The 20284-nt window shown below is 36.5% G+C and overlaps 1 protein-coding gene across 2 annotated transcripts in view; it reads left to right on the top strand.

The window, feature by feature from the left end:
- LOC150094999 (pappalysin-1-like) overlaps nt 1–20284 on the top strand; it is a 171488-nt gene that overhangs the window by 48667 nt on the left and 102537 nt on the right. For both annotated transcript variants that reach the window (XR_016550119.1, XM_090411011.1), the window contains exons 10-12: nt 2282–2410; nt 5624–5709; nt 13100–13302. Coding sequence is in view for 1 of the 2 variants with exons in the window: in XM_090411011.1 (XP_090267137.1) it covers nt 2282–2410; nt 5624–5709; nt 13100–13302 (418 nt within the window). In the remaining variant the exon portion in view is untranslated. The remainder of the gene's footprint in view (nt 1–2281; nt 2411–5623; nt 5710–13099; nt 13303–20284) is intronic.

Raw genomic sequence — 20284 nt, 5'->3', positions numbered from 1 at the left:
CCACACACACTAACACATGGAGGACTATGATGGAAGAGGTGTATTGAGGAAGAAGTTATATTGAGGGTCATACATATGCTGTATACTGTATATACTTACATAAATGTTGACTCATTCTCTTCCAGATAGTCAGCAGACCAGAAATGTTGACAGTAATCCAAATGCGGCCTGATTAGTGTCATATGCAACGAATAGCGAAATTACATTTTTCTTCTTCTGACTTGTCAGGATCATCCCAATATGACAGCAATCCTTTAATCATCCAGCTAACCTTCATGACTGGTGCAATATCCACTATTACCTCATTCACTTTCCGTAGTGTTTTCTGCTTCTTGAAGTTCATTTTCACCAATATGACATACAGTATATACTTCATTCCAAAGATGTTCAGTAACAGCATCAACCTTAAGTAGAGCACATTGTCTTACTGAAAGAGGTAATGATCCGTAGAAACGCCACAAAGGACAGTATTGTATTGTCCAGAATGTTCAGATACCTCTCGGAATTCAATATTCGTGGCGCCACAAACAGAGGTCAGAGGCCAAACCAGCAAAAACAGGACCATTCCATCACACCGTCACCTTATTTTCATTGAGTTCTGGTAAGAAAGGGCTACCACGCATCCACCATACCCATCCATCTGTTGTAGAGGGTGTAGCGTGTTTCATAGCTCCATATTATAGCTTTCCAAGCTTCCACGTACCACTGTACACGCTCTTTGCGTCACTGAAGACGACGTTGAATGTTGGTTCGGGTAATATTGCGGTAGGACAGCAATATGTAATCCGCACCTTACCCGAATCCATGTTGTGAGCCTCGGTTCTGAATGTTGTTGTGCAGATTCGTGTCCAAATCGATGTCCGGAATTTTGCATTCAACGTGTCGAATGGAGAATGGCCGACGAATGGGGTTTTTACATTCTTATCCTTACCCTTACCACCCTTACCGAACGTAAGGGTGGTAAGGGTAGCACTTGCAGTTCACTTCCCGTGATTCCATCTCACTATGGACTATGGTATCACCGATTGCTGACATGGGATGGCCCAATTTGTCAACAATTTGCCAATGAGATATGGCATCCTATGACCTACGACATAGCATCCTATCACAACGCCTCTTTCAAACTCCGCCTGTTCCCTTCTCGCAGCCACACCCGGACACAGTTGTACTGTCTTGGGTGCATCATATTCCTCCAATTTATACCGACGACAAACACGTGACTCCTTACATGGCACGATGCACCTTATGTATAGGGGTGTACGCTGACTTCTTTCCAAGCAATATAGATATCTCTTTCTGCCACTATCTCTCTTCAGACCTTGAACTATATCCCAATGTTCAGATATAAATCCAACATGTAAATTCACTAGTATACGGATGTAATGCTTTGTTAAATCACTTATAAGATCTCCTTTACACTTATGATATCTATGAGGCAACCATTCGCATATAAAAATCACTCATCTATTGTCCATTTCCATCTCTTCGATTTTATTACTAGTGTTTTATGCGATATTATTTTTCCAAATACCTATTTAGAATAGGTATTTAAATTAAAAAGGTATTTAAAGAATAGGTATCTAAATAAATAAAACTATGATTTGCATCTTCTCTATTCAATTACTGATATCACTCTGTTATAAAACTTGCAGAACTATTGAAATAACGCATTTCATTAATACAACCAAGACCTTTCTTTAATAAACACATTCTACCCTCTAGAAATTCCTATTTTCATCAATCCAGTGCTGTATAAAAACTGTAACCAGCCTTTCTAGCACTGTCATTATTACTTGAAATTAGTTAATAGTTCATCATCAAAATCATTCATCTGTGACCACCTCCATCTCCACTTATGAGGTTGATAAACAAATAAAGTAGCTTTCGTTTTGCTTATTGTTTTTCCTTCAATAGCAAGTCAACACGAGGCACTTTTCTCACTTTGAAGTAGAATCTGATGTAGCAGCACTCTGAAAGACGATGTCCTTTTGTTAAAAAGATCTAAATTAGAATTCCGTCTAACAGACATGAAAAACCTTTAATAGATTTTCAACTGAATGTGAGTAAGGTGGGATTCGAACCCGCAACCTTTTGTCTGGAGAGCGAATACACTAACCAGTCGGCCAGTCCGGCGTTGTTATACGACATTACCATTAAAATGAAATGATTTTAAGATGGACAGGCCACCATTTCATTTTGATTTGTGTTCAGTAATAAAAAAAAGTTCAGAATACTTAGGAAATGATAACGGATATATATCAAATTTTCTTGGTCCTTTCAGACAAGTGGAATTGAATAATGAATACGTCTACAGAGTACAGGCTTGGCTGGGATCAAGAACGTCTATCCTATCACCTGCAGCAGTTTATCATCATGGATCACCATTCTGTGGCAATGAAAAAGTAGATGAGTAAGTTTTATTTAGTTATTTAAAAGATTTCCCTCACATGAATTTTAAAATAATAATGATAATTTAGTAAAAACGAACTTTTTTTTCCCTTTGGTTTCTTCGTCCGGTTTATCATGGATGCGAAGTGCGTATTAAAATTGTAATATCATTGATATTACATCGAAATATATGATGGATGCGAAGCGTATGAGGATGCGTATTTGTTCCATAATGGCCGGTAAGGTGGTTAAATCCAAATCTGTTTTCAGAATTAGAAATTTTTTTTTTTTTTTTTTATGAAACAAATATCACAAGTCATGTAAGAAGCTGGTCTTTCTTAAAAAAAAAAAAAAAAAAAAAAAAAAAGATTTTCTTTTCTTTTTTTTTTTAAGTGTAAGGTTTTTGCATTTTGGGGTTAAAAAAATTAGCAGCAGTATATCACATTGGTGGAACTGCACTTCAGGAGGTTGACGAAGCCAGAGATTTGGGAGTGTTGGTCGATAGGGAGTTGAGGTTTAGGGGACACATAGCAAAAGTGGCTAAATTAGCACCTTTGATCACTTGGTTAATGAAGAATACTTTGACGAGCAGAGACAAGCAAGTTATTGTTCTTCTTTATCGAGCCATGATAGGAACCCATCTTGACTACTGTGCCCAGATCTGGATGCAAGGGTTTCTTCTTGATGGGGAGGAGGTAGAGAAGTTCCAGAGGTTAGTGACCAAGATGATAGCTGGTCTATGGAATGTACTTTACGAGAACAGGTTGAAGACTGTGGGTTACAGAAATTGATTGATAGGCAGAAAAGGGGTGATACGATTGAGACATTCATATTATTGAAAGGCTTTTACAAGATTAATTGATGATGCCTACAGAGCAGGTCTGGTGATGGGAGAACTAGGGGCCATCCATGGGAACTGAGCAAGAGTGTAGTTTAGTTAGCAAGGGTGTTAGAGGTAGGTTTTTTACTTGGAGAGAGTGGTGAATGACTGGAATAAGCTGCCAGAGTTTGTTCTGGGTGCCATCACTGTAAATGAGTTTAAAGCAAAGTATGAGAGAGATACTGTGCGAATGCCAAATAGTTGTTCTTGATATGATGTTTAGGGCCTCCCTCGATGAGTCTAAGGACTCCTCGGAGTTGCCCTTAATAATAATAATAATAATAATAATACTTTAGATGGTATGACTTCCTCCATGAGGAGAGAGCTCTGTAATTAATACAGCATTTCATTTAATCGCTCGGTTTTTATTACTATTATTTTTTCGCAATAAAAAGACAAAGTCATATAACGCTGACCATACAAGAGCATTTTCCTCCTAAATGCTTGTTTTTTTATAAATTTTTTTTTTTTTATATTGAGCCTGTACAACATAAAAGTCGGTTGATCAACCTATAGTACATTAGTACTGTATATGGATACTATTTTTTTGGTTTGGCTATTTTTTCACAACTTTGTATCTGAGACTGGTGTTCGATTGACATAAACATCCCTACATTGTATATCATAATTGCATTTCTAATAACAAAGCTATAAAATTTAAATTTCCACAGTTATTAACAAATATTAATTTCAGATTATGAAACATGAGTCATTCAATCCTACCATCAGTAGGACCGTACTTATGCAGAGGCGCACGAGACTAGCTGGTGGCTCCGAAAAATAGGAACAAATTAAGGGCCCCAAATAATGAGTAGCGTACCCTGGAGCACGCTAGCACCTTCGGGCCCCACCAGCCTCGGGAAAAGCGTAAGTACGGCCCAGGCATCAGCTCACTTAAATTCTTTTGGAGTGAACTTCGGATTATTACTATTATTATTATTATTATCATTAATACGTGACACCTCCAGGGAGTCCAAGGACTCATCGTGGAAGGGCACACTACTCTACTTTGTTAAATACATCTCATCCTCTTCACTACTACTTAATTCTCCAACTACGACACTACTACCATCAACGCCATCTTTCGCCCATCATCACCAACAATGGTATTTTTTGTCTGTAAATTGCGTGTGTTCTGAAGGCCGATTTCTCTGTACGTGGGATGAAAAAACCAAATTTTTGGGAGAAAAATCCTGCTACCACTGTATGAGATCGGCTAATTCATCTTCAACTGAAAAAAACCCATATAAGGATTCCTCTTGTCATGACAAGAATCGAACCCAGGTCTTTTCCAATCGAAGGGTGCAATGATCCGCTATTCTTCCAATTGCGTTACGGCGGTTACTATTGTTACAACTTTACAATTTTATTATCACTTCTTCTCAAGTATTATACAATATATTTCATGTGGTACGGGAAGGGGAAGATTATCACAATGGATAGCAGACCTTACTTCTGATCATTATTGTATATAGGTTTATTTATTTATTTACGTTTTTAACTTTCTTTTTCTGTGATTCTCACTTACAAAAGATTATAAGCCTATATCACATTAGTACCACGAGGGCTAAGGATATGTCTCACACCACATTATGAAATCCGTCTTCCATCTAAAGGCAATCACAAACAGCCATGCCTATGGTGGAACCCGCAAACCTGTTCGTTAGAGAGCTGATACGCTAATCATTCGGCCGACCGGGTCGAGTGGATAGTATATAATAAATAAAGTACCCGCCAGCCCTACCAGTAATTTATTTATTTATTATTTTAAAGAGAATCTTGATATCTTTGTCATGTAAAAATAGTAGCCAGTTAGATTCCTCTGTTCTTTCTATACAGATATCACACAGGAAACACGACAAATATATGGCACCAATTACTTATCTGATATCCTATGCAACACATTGTATGTTGTGGTCTCCATTACCATGGCCAAAATTGTTTGATTTAACGACACATTATTAATATTTTTCACAACACTTCCCTGATGCGCACGAAATAGCTGCCTTCAATTTCCGTTAAATACTTGATATAAAAATTAAAAGAATAAAAATTAAAACAGAAGTTCATCCACAAATCGGTGTAAAATGACTAATTAAATCATGGAATGTTGAATTTCAAAATCTGTGTCATACACCTTAATTATTAAAATAACAGTACCTAGGTAACGTACAAACGTAGCTTATACTTGAAAACTTCCAGTTCCTATTACTAAAACACTAGATGTGATAAGAAAAATTTTACAAAGAGAATAGACTTTAGCACGAATATCAAATTGGGATCATCTGATCAATTGTTGTTTACCAACCGCAAACTATTTTCCTCTTTTTTTTTTTTTTTTTTTTTCCCTCATAGAAATGAAAGCTGTGATGATGGAAATATTCGAGATGGTGATGGGTGCAGCAGTAGATGTCAACAAGAAGAGTCATTTCATTGTTCAGGTAAACTAAAAAGTTGCAGTGCTTTCTTTTGATTTTAATCTGAAAATAATTCTCAGAAATAACATTTAAATCTCTAAATTAGCATTCTTGATCGTGTTCTCAAGCAATTTTTTATTAATCTTTTAATTTTCTCTCCTTCAACTATACAGGGTGGTCAAAATTAAAGTTTAAGGCCTTCTGAAGCACCACCCAGTGATCCAAATGCAGGAATACATTGCAGGAATCCATTGTGCATCATGCGGAAGTGATAACTAAGAAAAAAAGTAGTTCCAAAATTCACCACCACGGGCTTTGGAATTTGCATATCACGCAACTCGGCAGGTGCCAGGAGAGTTTAAAAAATGAACACAGGATTTTTCACTTCATTCTGGTTGTTAATAGCGACCACGGTGATGGCTGATCTTGTCCCAACATGCTTCTGGTGAAGCTGTACTACCTAAACAATTGCAATGCTGTTGCTTCATTTCGCAAATTTCGTAACCTGAAATTTTGTCAACGAGGTCAGCTATATCCATATACTCTGTGACGAATGATTAATCGTTTTGAAGAAATGGGGTCGTTAGGAGTAGGCCTGGCAGTGGTCGCAAACCAATCAGTTCACAACAAGTGAATGAAGTTGCTACTGTCTTGTGGAGCAGGCCATGAATAACAGTGTTGGTTCCTGCAGTGCACATGCCTTATACAACTGCCTGGAACATTCTATGGAAGATTCTGCATTTCGCCCCATTCAAGATAACCATGACACAGGAGTTGTGCCCACTGGACTTTGAAAGTGGACTGATATTGGCTTTAGTAGGCGTCGGATGCTTAGTGGCTGTGGATGATTTGGTTGGGAGATTAGGTTCACTTTCATCTGAACAGAGCTGTAATCATCTATGCAAAACCCACATGCAATCCAAGAAAAACCTTTGCATTCACCTATAGTTACTGTCTGGCATGGGTTTACAGTTTTGTTTATCACTCGACCATTCTTCTTTGAGGACATTCACCTGTCGGGGTCCTGTGACCTACTCAGTTACTGTCAAGAGGTGTTGCAATATGATAAACAATTTTGTTGTGCCACAGCTACAGCAGTGCCTGTGCATGGATTCAGTCATTTTCATGCAGGATGAGGCTCCCTCCACAACCGTCGATCCGTATAGGAGGTTGATCGAGAACATTTCGTGGAAGCCAGTGATCAACCTTCTCTCTCTGGAGGATTTCAAAAACAGGGTTTACTGGAATCATCTTGATAACTTGCCAGCCATGAAAGACAGCATAATGCAACATGGCGCAACATTAATTCTCGATCAGTTGTGTTCTGCTGTTGAACACACTGTGCAAAGGATGCAGTTTGTGGCATACCAGGAAGGGCAGCACATTGAACAGTACATGAATGCATAATAGAAGTGAATAAAACTGTGATATTTATGCTTATGTCACTTTTCTCCTTACGCACACAGAAAAACATTTGGTACATCATACAGTGTCTCCGTGGTGTTGAATTTTAGAACTACTTTCTTTTCCCTCAGATATTGCTTCCACGTGATGCAAAATGTATTCTTGGCAAGTTTTGCAGCATTTGGATCACTGAGTGACGCTCCACAAGGCCTTAATTACTCTCATTATATTATCATGATAAGAAATACTCTCATGATAAGAAGTACTCTAACATGTAGGGATAAAGAAGTGGCTGTGCCACTGTATAAAGCACTGGTCGGACCACATTTGGACTATTGTGCTCAAATCTGGTCTCCTGGGTTTCAGCGTGATGTGGAGACATTGGAAAGTGTTCAGAAGCGAGTGACTAAGACAATGTCAGGACTTGGAATGCTGCTTGTGAAGAGAGGTTGAAGAGATGTGAATTATAGAGTTTTGTGGATAAGAGAAAGGAGGTGATATGATAGAGACATTTAAGTTAGTGAGAGGATTTTATCAGATTAATCCAGAGGGGATTATAAAAAGAGTAGAAGAACCAGAGGTCATTCCTGGAAGTTATGTAAAAATGTGGTGAAGAGAGGTGTGTGGATTAGATTTTTTACATGGAGAATTGTCAGTGAATGAAACGCATTACCAGAATGTGTTGTTAATGCAAGCAGTGTTAATACTGCTTGCATTAACAACACATTCTGGTAATGCGTTTCATTCATTGACAATTCTCCATGTAAAAAATCTAATCCACATTTTAAGATTTTAAGATTCTATACGGGGGCGAATGCTGGTTTTGAAATTCACGCTTGCTCTTGTCATCATTCAGGGAGTGAAAGGTGTGATTGAAATCTGATTATCGGAACAATGAATTACAGGTAACCCTCGTATAACGCGGATGTTAGGTTCCATAGAAATGCCGCGTTATATAAATCGCGTTATGCAAGACTCAGATCACATACAAAAAGTAGGGTTATGTTCCGAAATCAGTTTTTTAAAAAAATATATATATAAACAACAATGACATCCAACAAAAATAAATTTTTATTTAATTCAGGTAATTCATGTAAGTTAAGAAAACATATAAACTATGACACAAATACATAGTATAAAAATTACAAATTGTAATTAAGCTTCATTGCACGTAATGCATAAATGTTTTAGGCAAAATAAAAATAAGTGCATATTTTAATCTTTCATAGCACGAGGATTTGAGGATCGGTTAATAAACATTAGTTTTGTCATGTAATCACCTGATGCATTACTACAAAACAGTAGAGTAATTCTGTCTTTGGAAACTTTGAATCCAGGAACTGATCTTTCATTTTTCGAAATATAGGTGCATTTTGGCATTTTTTTCCAATATAATCCGGATTCATCAGCATTGAACACCCGGTATGCATTATAAATGTTTATAAACTAGGAGAGTTTTTTTGTTTAATAAGAATTCCATCCAAAGGAATTTTCTTTTGAGTGCATCGTCTTTCCAAATCATTAGAGATTTCTTCATTCTTCTCTTAGAAAATTGCGTACACGAGCAACAAGCTTTGCACTTACCGTTGACCCAGCAATAAACACTTTCTCGGATTTTATGTTCATTGTGTTTGATTGTTTGAATTGTTGATTCATTTAAATTCAAGTCCTTACAACAACTGGTTTTTCTCCATTTTCCAACCGATCTATGATTTTAATTATTTTTCTTCGAGAGAAATTTTCTTCGAGACGAATTTTCTTTTCAATATTCATTTTTTCCCTTTCAATGCAATTTGTGGCTTACTATAAAAATAATTTTTTTTACATAAAAAATCATTACATATTAATTATGTATGTAACTCACCAGAAAATAAAGTGCTCAGCTTGAGATAACACACTTATGATTTTTAATGCGCTTTCCTGGCAGAAAACGAAGACAATTTTCAACAATAAACACTTTATACGGTATACAATTGACGTACATGCGTGCTAAAGGGTGATTCCCAGGGCCGACGGAAGCGCGCATGCAGAGCATGCGGGCGCCGCTACGAAGGGGGCCCCGCCGCCGGGCCACCGTTCATAAGTTCATTTTTAAGAAACAAAATTTTTATCATGAAAACAAAAAATTCTTAGAATGATCAATATTAAAATAAATATGGCCAGATACGCCGAATAAAAATTTTAAAAAATTGTATATTGCCGCCTCTTTGATCAGCCGGCTGTTTACAATTTTGGCAGCGAGAGCAGGCTAAATGCTTGCCTACAGAATGTTGTGTCTACTGCAGTCTATCTAACGTGAAATGGTGAACGGTTTTCATGTGCAGAAACGAATTTTCGTACAAAACATTTGTTGCTGGTTAACCAGTCATATGGTACGCATCTCAGTAGGCTACTGACAGCAGCGCAGTGCGGACTATTATTTCGTCTCTGTGTCGTGTTGCGTAATAATTTTTTGTGGGTATAAAATAGAATTGGAATCAAAAATTAAAAAAAAAGTTATCCGGTGCACAAAATCGTAAGCGTCATGCTGCGAAAGAAGCAGATGTTAAGAAACAAACTGGGGCTCTTAATAAATTTGTTAAAATATTAAAATATTCTGATGCAGATTGTAACCAACTCGATACATCAGAAATCAGAGTTGAAGAACCGTGCATATCATCCAGTTTGAATGAAAGTACTATTGCAACTATTGAACAAGATAACAAGACGCATGATTTAAGTGAAAAACAGTTAGGAGAAGATTTAGTTGTAGTTGACCACGAAACTAACGCATTGTAAGTCTCTGTAAATTAAGAAGATCCAGGTGAATGGGGAAATATTGGTGAAAAATTCTGAGCTATTTTAATTTGCCTGTTCAAAAGAAATATATAATATATCCCAGAGATACATATGGTCATAAATTTGGCAACACGTATTATAATAGAAAAATGGAAAACGGGGAGCTCGTGCCAAGAACATGGCTCATTTATTCCGAAACTTTAAATTCTGTTTTTTGCTTTTGTTGCAAACTTCTCGCACCTACTGAATCAAGTAGTCTTGTAGAAGGTTATAACGATTGGAGAAATGTAAGTACAACTTTGCATAGACATGAGACTAGTTTAACTCACATGAAAAATTTCTTAAAACGGAAGGAAGTTGATAAAAATTTTAAAAACAAAACTACTATTGATTGCCAGACTCAATGGAAAAGAAACATTGGAGTGTTTTAGAACGCTTCATTGAAATTATAAAATTCCTTGGCAGCCAAAATTTAGTTTTTCGCGGGTTATCTGATAAATTATATGAAAGGAATAACGGCAATTTTTTAAATTTAGTCGAACTGTTTGCGAAGTTTGATCCCGTTATGGAAAATCATGTTGAAAAGGCCCTACAACGAAACAATAGAATATACTATTTGAGTAAAGACAGTCAAAATAAAATACTGGAAACTTTAAGTAACGCAATCAGGGATACAATTTTATTATCAATTCGAAAATCAAAATATTATTCCATAATTTTAGACTGCACACCTAATGCAAGTAAAACAGAACAAATGACCATTATTATTCGCTTTGTTTCCTGTGACAATGGAATTGTCAAGATCATGGAAAACTTTTTAGGTTTTGCAGATATATCAGATTCCACAGGACGTTGTTTATGTGCAACAATAATGGAACAACTGGAAAAATGGAACATTCCCATTTAAGACATGCGAGGTCAAGGGTATGACAATAGGGGAAATAATATGGGCTCCAAAATTTGCTTTTAAGCAAAAATCCTCGAGCTTTTTACGTGCCATGTGCTGCTCATACTCTAAATTTAATCATTAAGGATGCAGCCAAAGTGAATGCAGATATAATTAGTTTCTTTGCAGTTATTCAAGAAATATACAATTTCTTTTCATTCTCTGGGCATGATTTACTTAACAGAATAAACCATGTGAGTAAAATGCTTCAAGACAAAAATATGAACATTACACTTGCTTTAGAATCTATCGAAAACTTAAAAATATTCTTACAAGAGTATCGATCGGATAGATATTTTAAAGAAGTTCTAAAACGGCAAAAGAACTATGTGAAGAAGTGGACGGAGAACAAGAATTTAAAACTGGTACGGAAGTCCGACGATGAAAGAAGACATGACAATTTGACTACGAACATCATGACGAAACGCCACAATCTCAGAAGATAAATTTAGAGTGAATGTGTTTTATACGCTTCTAGACGTTGCAATGTGTTCGTTAATAGAACAACTAAAAACATATTATGATAATTTCAATTTCTTGTATAGATTACTACAAATTAATAACGAAGATGTACGAAAAAATTGTGACGATTTAGAGATTCTCTTGAAGGACGGCAACAATAAAGACGTAAATGCAATAGAACTATATGACGAGTTATGTACTTTCCGGGGTATTTTTCGGAAGGGTAATTTAAATATTCAAAACCCTTTCGATATTCTTAATTTTATTGTGTCCAATAATTTATCTTTCCCTAACTTTTCAATTGCTTTAAGAATATTATTAACCTTACATGTTAGTGTAGCGAGCGGTGAACGTTCCTTTTCCAAGTTGAAATTGATTAAAACCTACTTAAGAACAAGTATGTCACAAAAGAGGCTTGTTAGTTTGGCGTTAATAGCTATTGAAAATGATATATGTGCGGAATTAGACGTTAAGACCATTATTTCTAATTTTGTGAATATGAAATCAAAAATCCTAAAATTTTAATTTTAAAAAAATGCAAGTATATTTATGTAATTTAATTTATTTTCTGTTATTCTGTAAAGATGTTATTTTTTTGAATACTTATATTAAATGTTCTAATTATTTCTGAATTCTTTTCTTATTTTCTCATCTATCTTGAGTTTCTTTTATTTTCCTAAAAGATAGTTAAACTTATAAAAATTATTAAAAATTTTTTACAAGTTACTAAGAATTTAGTAACTTGTAAAATGCAAGAATTTTTTTCGTACGGCTCTTTGAATGGATAATTGCGGCTCTTGAAAATGAAATTTACGGCTATTCGCTGCATATTGAGAAACTATCGCAAGAAGTTCAACAGCAAAAGTCGCACTACAAGAAGATATTTTAAATTAAAGAAATAAGTATGTTATTGAATTTTATACATACTTTATGTTTTTGTAAGGAGGAGGAGGAAATCTTTGTTTTAATATTTAAAAATATCGCATAATTTCGTGTGACATGCCACCCTTGTGTTTTACAAGTATGATAACGTGTTACTGTAAAAAAAAAAAAAACTGAATAAATAATTTAATTATAATATTTTTCAATGTAGTTTCTAAATTTGAAGCAGTGACGAGCAATTGAATAGTAAATCAAATACTCGGTTCGATCCGCATAAAGAATATTTTCTTTTTCTTTGATAAGAAAGTATTAATTTATTTTCCATTATTTAGATATATTTTAATTTTTTAACCTGCACAAATAAATCCACATGTAAAAATCAACATTCATAAAATAGATTTTTAATTAAAATATACTAATTCTGCCATACAAAACGAACACCGTGAACTGTACAAAAAACCTGAGGGCCGTATGCAGCCCACGTACCATTGGTTGTTCATCAGTGTGTGCAGCTCCCTAATTTTTTTTTTTAATAGATGTAATTTTAAAAATGGCTCTTCACTTCAAAAAAGGTTGCCGACCGCTGATCTACACCAATGCCACTTGCCACCACCACTAGTATTTTCACAGACAATCACAAACATTCATACCCATTGCGGGATTCAAACCCACAGCCTTTTGGCTGGAGAGTGGATATGCTAACCACTCGGCCAGCCAGGCCAGCAATTTCTTATCTTTAATTTATAGTATAACCAAGTGAAAAAACTTCCAAGAAATTAGATCATCTTACCTGGTATCATCATTTCTAAAATATAGTACAGAGGTAATAAAATAATAATTAAAAAAAGCAGGGATTACATGTTGATACTGCAATATTTATATACAAACATACTGTTATGTTTATTTTTTAACCCATCATTTCCCTCTGATTTATTGTTACAGGAGAACCAAGCTACTGCTATTGGTATGATGGTGATGGCATCTGTGAAGATTTTGAACGTCACTTCAGTATTCATGACTGTGGCTATTATACACCATCAGGATTTCAAGACCAATGGGCATCATTTATAAATACAGATCAAGATTTGATTCTTGAACCATGTTCTTCTCCTGAGGTGATTGTTGGGCCTCCACGTGATCCAAAGGTATACTGTAGTTTTTTTTCTCTGATTATATATATATATATATATATATAAACATAAATCAGAAACAGAATATCCACATGGAAGCTAGTAGAGGAAGTTATAAGAAAATAATCATATATTAAGCTGAATGTCCTCTTCTGGATAGCATAGAGTATTTTTAGGGAGGAATTTGGTGCACTACCACACATGTATGTATAGTATTCTAAGGTTGGGTAAATTTGGAATTTAATGTATTGTTAGAAGTTGGGAAGGTGAGAAGTCTGGTTTTGAATGAAAGATACAAAATTTTGTATACTAAGAAGACTGTGGTTGTACCAGGAAAGGTTATATATGAAAGCTAACCCAAGATCTCCTATCAAAACTGATTTTGACTGGTGATCAGAATTATCAAATGTAAAGGAAAATTAAGTAAGACCTTATGGGATAGGACTGGTTTCAGTAGCACTGAAATGTAATAGACAAACTTCACCCCCCCCACTGGAGAATAATGAGATCAGTGTTCAGGACATCCGATAAGTATATATATATATATATATATACCAACTATCATACAAAGCTGAATGCACTGGTTCTCGTCTGATCACCGAAGTTAAGCAAGGTTTAGCCTGGTCAGTACTTGGGAGGGTCTAGTTGGCTTATTTTAGGAGAGAAATATGAATAAAATAATGAGAGTGGGGTATGGAAAGGTTGAATGATTGTGCAGTTTTTGGAGTGATCTCAATTGGGAGGATGAATGGCAAATAAGAGTGGCTGACTTTCAGAGAGAGATAGATGAGCTGAAAGAGCAGGTGGAATGTCTAGGGAATGAGATGAGAAGTGTGAAAGATGAGATTAGGTGAATGGAAGAGACGAATGCAAGGCAAATCAGAGTAGGAGTGAGAGAGAGAGTTATGGGAATGATAGAAGAGTAGAGAATAGGAACAGTAGAAGAGAGAGAGAATGAGAGAGCATTATGGTAATGGTAGAAGAGGAGAAAATAGGAACAGTAGAAGAGAGGGAATGAGAGAGAGTTATGGGAACAGTAGAAGAGGAAAGAATAGGAACAGTAGAAGAGAGGGAATGAGAGAAAGTTAGGGGAATGATAGAAGAGGAGAGAATAGGAACAGTAGAAGAGAGGGAATGAGAGAGTTATGGGAATGATAGAAGACGAGAGAATGGAAACAGTAGGAGAGAGGGAATGAGAGAGCTATGGGAATGATAAAAGAGGAGAGAATAGAGTAAGTGGAAGAGAGGGAATGAGAGAGAGAGAGAGAGCACTGGAACCAGGGATAGAGTGATGTCAGGAAGGCAGGTAAATAGGGGAACATAGAGAGAAAGTGTTAGAGGAGAGAGAGTGAGGGATGCATGTGAGCAATCAAGGAACAGGGTGGTAATGTATGCAGACTAAATGATCTGTGGTGTGCAAGATAGGATGCCTGAGGAGTGTTTGCCTGGAGGAACAATAGAAAGTGTGGCTATGGCAATTAAGAGGGGTGAAAGGGTGGATGAGATGATAGGAACAAATGACTTGGGAGGTAATGTAAATTGGACAGCGAGAACTATGAGATTCTTGCTTGAGGTTGTATGAAAGAAGATGCAGAGAGGAAAGATAGTGCATGTGTTGCCTAGGTATGATAGTGATGAGCTGAGCAGAAGCGCAGTAATATTGAATAAAATAATAGCTAGAATGTGTCAGAAGAGAGGATTGGAATATGTGGATGCTTGGAGGGTGCTTGAGGACAGAAAGGAATTGTATGCGAGAGACCGCTTGCATTTGAATGAGGAAGGACATAGGAATCTGGAGAGATTGCTGTTCTGAACCTGGGGATTCTTATCACCGTCTACCTTCATGTTTAACTGCATGCTGCCATAGGTAGTAACAATCTAGCCTCCTGGGAATGAGGGACATTTTATTTCTGTCAGATTCATTGTGGAAGGTTAGGCCATAAATTCACCACACCGGCCAAGTACGAGTTGGTGAATGGCAATATTTTCACATGGGATCGCCAGTCCCAAAACCACTGGTCCACGGCTCTTTATTCAATATATTCAAAACTGCCCTGATATCAAACGGATGGTAGTCAGGGTTCCTCCCCCATCCGTCACCTAGGGAGTCGTGCTCAGTAGCCCGTGGGAGCCCCGAGAACTTTCTACACACACACACACACACACACACACAGTATATATATATATATATATATATATATATATATATATATATATATATATGTATGTATATATGTAGATATATGTACAGGGTGTTCGGGATAAATTTGACAGTTTCGTAAGGAAAAAGAAAATCTTCTTTGTATCTATTAAATTTAATGAATTGATAAAAAAACATTACAGGCAGAGTTAATTACAATACTATCAACAAGATTTACTCAAAATAACCACCATTAGCATCGATCACAGCTTCAATTCTGCTTCGGAACCTCGAACAAGCTGATGCTACAGTCTCCCTGGGAAGGGCCGCAAAAACTGTTTTAATTTTATCCATTAACTGGGCTTTTGTATTACTGGAAGTGCGATTGGTGTCTTTTTCAACTGCGCCCCATACAAAATAATCCATGGGGTTAAGGTCTGGGGAGTTTGGAGGCCAAACATTTGGACTGGTGAAGTCGTAGAAATTTTCAGACAACCATTTTTGACTTTTCCCAGAGGTGTGGCAAGGGGCCGAATCCTGCTGCCATACATACGGCCTACCATTGGCTACCCTTGTTATCCAGGGCTTGACTACAGTTAGCAACTCCACGAACAAAGCCCGAATTCCAATGCCAGGGTTCTTCAACACCTGTTCCTGCAGATTTGCGAGGAATTCTGCTGTACGAACGCAATCAGATCGTCTGCTAGGGATCTTTCTTCTTGCTACATCCTCGTAGTCACCATTGCAAGTCTCTAGTTCATGCCTGATTGTTTTTACTGTATTCAGGGAGCATTGGGCAGCAGTCGTAATATCCTTATTTTGATGGCGGGCACGAATCATCATGATACAAGTTATTCTCTTCCATGATTCAGGTGGGTTCCAGCTATCCATCCTTTCTGACATCTTGTATATGAATGAAGAAGGGTCCAAACTTTTAAATGAAGAGAAGTGTGTGTTAATACATGTAACTTACGGAAAAATATAATTAATTATAAATATGTCAAATTTATCCCGAACACCATGTATATATGTATAAAGTTTTTTACCTTGGATATATATTATGTTAAAAATACCAAGCAATTTTATAAGCTAGGTTTTTAATTCTTTTTCCCAAGTAAGCAAACAGACAAGTAAGTCAAGGTTTGCGGCTGCACATAGTGCAACACTAGGCAACTCGTTGTAAAGGTGGAGTAAGCGCCGATCACTTTCCTTATAATTTTCTCCTAATGCAAAGCACATTTGCTTGTGGAGATGTATGATGCTATGCATTAAGGTAATGGTCACTACCCATACCGGTTTCGACCTTTATCAAGGTCTCTTCAGTGGGAGCCAGACCTAAAAAATGCAAAGGGTGAAGTAATACAGAGCTTATAAATATTTTACCTAAACAAGTTGCCATAAGGTGCTCTGACCTCATTAAATAAAAATCTCAAGATGAGATAAGATGTAGAAATATTTTTACCTTGGGTATATATTATATTAAAGATTCCAAGCAATTTTATAAGCTAGGTTTTTAATCCTTTTTCCCAAGTAAGCAAACAGACAAGTAAGTCAAGTTTGCAGCTGCACATAGTGCAACACTAGGCAACTTGTTGTAAAGGTGTTCAGAGCTTACTCCACCTTTACAATGTGCTGCCTAGTGTTGCACTACGTGCAGCCGCAAACTTGACTTGTCTGTTTGCTTACTTGGGAAAAAGGATTAAAAACCTAGCTTATAAAATTACTTGGTATTAATATATATATATCTTTAATATATATATATACTTTTACAAGAAACACACCAAAATTTTAAGCATTTTAGAATGTAAAGATCTTGGTGATCCATTTTGTTATTGGGTTGTTTTTAACATTTTTAAATTTCATATTTATAAAACAGGCTTGAATCACACACCATCATTGATGGAATAAAAGAAAATGTATATTTGAGTCAGATTGAACTATAGACAAATGTATACAAATATTTTTGATACAAAAATGGAAGAATTATGAAAGTTAAATGTTGGGGACCAGTAGAAAAATTTGAAGAAAACAGGAATTCACCATAGGTTGCCAGAACTTCATGACAGACTCATGAATCTAAAGAAACAGTCCTTTAAAGGAAGAAAACATATATAAAGAGGAAATCTTTATATAGATTTTTTCAATTTAAGGTGAATTAGCTGACTTCAGGAGGCAGCAAGATTTTTTCCTTCTTGAACCTTGGGTTTTTCATCCTACATATGGGCAAATCCGTCAGAAAAAACCTCATAATATTCATTTTCATTGTTACCAACCATATCATATATTTTGCTATGAATACCAATGCTTTTGCTTGCTTACTCCTTCCATGATGAATCTTTTGACTCCATGGAAGTCTAGAAATAATGATTATTATTATTTGACACCTCCAGGGAGTCCAAGACTCATCGAGTGAGGGCACCTACTCTACAACTCTCCTTCTCCACCACTCAACCTCATGCATTAACCGCACCATCTACTATTCCCCACCACCACTAGTATTTTCACAGACAATCACAAACATCCATGCCCACGGTGGGATTAGAATTATAGAGCATTATAGAGTATCCACTTGCAGCCTTTGGCTGGAGAGTGGATACTCTAACCACTCGGCCAACCAGGCCGGCATCATGATATTATTATCATGATGATGATGATAATAATAATTAACAAAAAATATCATTAGTGGGCAGTAGATAATGTGGTGTATAGATGGTAGGCTGGGGAATAGAGTTTCCTCCTGAGATGAGAGAATAAAGAGAAAAATGAAAGCTAAGCTGCACGTAAAATAGCTAAACAACAGTCATAGGAAATCGAGAAAATATTCTGGAATCTATTGAAAATCTTAAAAGTGGAGGAAAGAGATCCTAATCATCACCCATTCATTTAAAAATTAATAAGGAATGATCAAGATAAAAACTTAAGATAAGGATGGTCTGGAAGCCTGGAATATAAGGATAGTGCAGATATCTGCAGTAATTACTTTTGAAAGCCTGTTAACCATGCTACTGGCCAGGACGTATATATACGTCCAAGTTGCCATAGATGCGAAGTGCATATTAAAATTGTAATCCATTGATATTACATTGAAATATATGATGGATATGATGTTTTTGAGCATATTTGATCCATAATGGCCAGTAAGGGGGAAAAATGAAACAAGAAGTCACAGAACAGTGGAGAAAATATTCAGAAATAGATGCAATCAGATGTACATAATACTTCTGTAATATCAATAAGTGAAAAAAAATTTCAAATATGAAGGTAAAAAAAAATTATCAGGCCATTTGAATTATTCAATGGATGTATACTGCATATTTCGTAAGTCCTGGTCCAGTTCTGGATGCCTGTAATAGAGCTCTCATAACACATTCATAAATAGGGGAAAGAATGCAATTTCCCCACTTGAGTGTTCTATGTAAGATTTATCAGTACGCAAGCATACTTGAGAACAGCCTAACAAAAATTGGGGATTTCGAACTAAGCCGGATACTAAGTCAAATAGGTGTTGTAAGAATCATAGTTTTACTTTAAAATGAACAGTCAAGAATTTCTGGGAATATAAGAGGGATCTGTATTTAAGTTGTGTAGATCTGTAAAATGCATATGATAAGGTTACAAGGGAAAAGCTGTCTAGGCTCCTACAAGATAATATTGCTAATACCCAAGTTGTCATCAGCTGTTATAATTAAGGAGGTAGAGGAAGATGTTTGTTGAACAGATGTAAGACAAGGGTGAACATCTGTTATTCATTATTTGTATGGATCACATTATGAAGGAAAGACATTAAACCTTCATATGAGAAATGGAGATATCAAATTACCGCTTTACTTTGTATGTATGATGTTATACTGCTAAATAAATTGGAGGAGGAGCGTGAGGAGTGTTTGCCTGAAGGAACAATAGAAAGTGTGGCTATGACAATTAAGAGGGGTGAAAGGGTGGATGAGACGATTGTGATGGTAGGAACAAATGACTTGAGAGGTAATGTAAATTGGGCAGCGAGAAATATGAGATTCTTGTTTGAGGTAGTAAGAAAGAAGATGCAGAGAGGAAAGATAGTGTCTGTGTTGCCTAGGTATGATTGTGATGAGTTGAGCAGAAGAGCAGTAATATTGAATAACATATTAGCTAGAATGTGTCAGAAGAGAGGATTGGAATATGTGGATGCTTGGAGAGCATTTAAGATCAGAGAGGAATTGTATGCGAGAAACCGCTTGCATTTGAATGAAGAAGGACGTAGGCATCTGGAGAGATTACTGTTCTGAACGAGTCAGTGTGTCAATGCAGGGAAGCTAGAATACCAAAGGTGGATGGTAGCAAGGTTGGCCTTTTGTGGGAAAGGGTATTTTGGAGGGGACAACATCAGGTAGCGCTGAGCCCAGTGGAGTCTGAAGGGGATAATGCTGGGTATAGAAATACTGGCATTTGTATGCTTTATACTAATGCCAGGAGTATCCGGAATAAGGGAGAGGAATTGGTGGCACTAATAGCATCAGCCTGGCCAAAGATTATGGGAATCACTGAGGCGTGGTTAACAGAAGAGGTTATAATAACAGGAATAGGAGTAGCAGGGTGCAGCATTTTTCTGCAGGATAGCAAGGGAAAGCATGGTGGTGGAGTACTGCTTATGATAAGTGACGACTTATGTCCTCTAAGAGTGGAGGCTTTGGAAGCCAGTGACACTAATGATTTTGAAAGCATATGGTGTGAGGTAGAGATAGGCAAGACGGGCAGTTTAGTGGTGTGTTACTACCAACCAAGTAGCACAGAGGGTGGGGACCAAGAGATGTTTAGACAGTTGAGGTTGGCAAGTGCAAGAAGAATGATTGTTATCGGAAATTTTAACTACAGCAGTAT

This window comes from Typopeltis vanoorti, chromosome 21 (assembly GCF_054136105.1).
Source record: "Typopeltis vanoorti isolate ZY-2024b chromosome 21, IOZ_Tvanoo_1.0, whole genome shotgun sequence".
Classification (NCBI taxonomy): Eukaryota; Metazoa; Arthropoda; class Arachnida; order Uropygi; family Thelyphonidae; genus Typopeltis; species Typopeltis vanoorti.
Note: the sequence above shows the minus strand (reverse complement) of the source record. Positions and strands in the feature narration are given on the sequence as shown.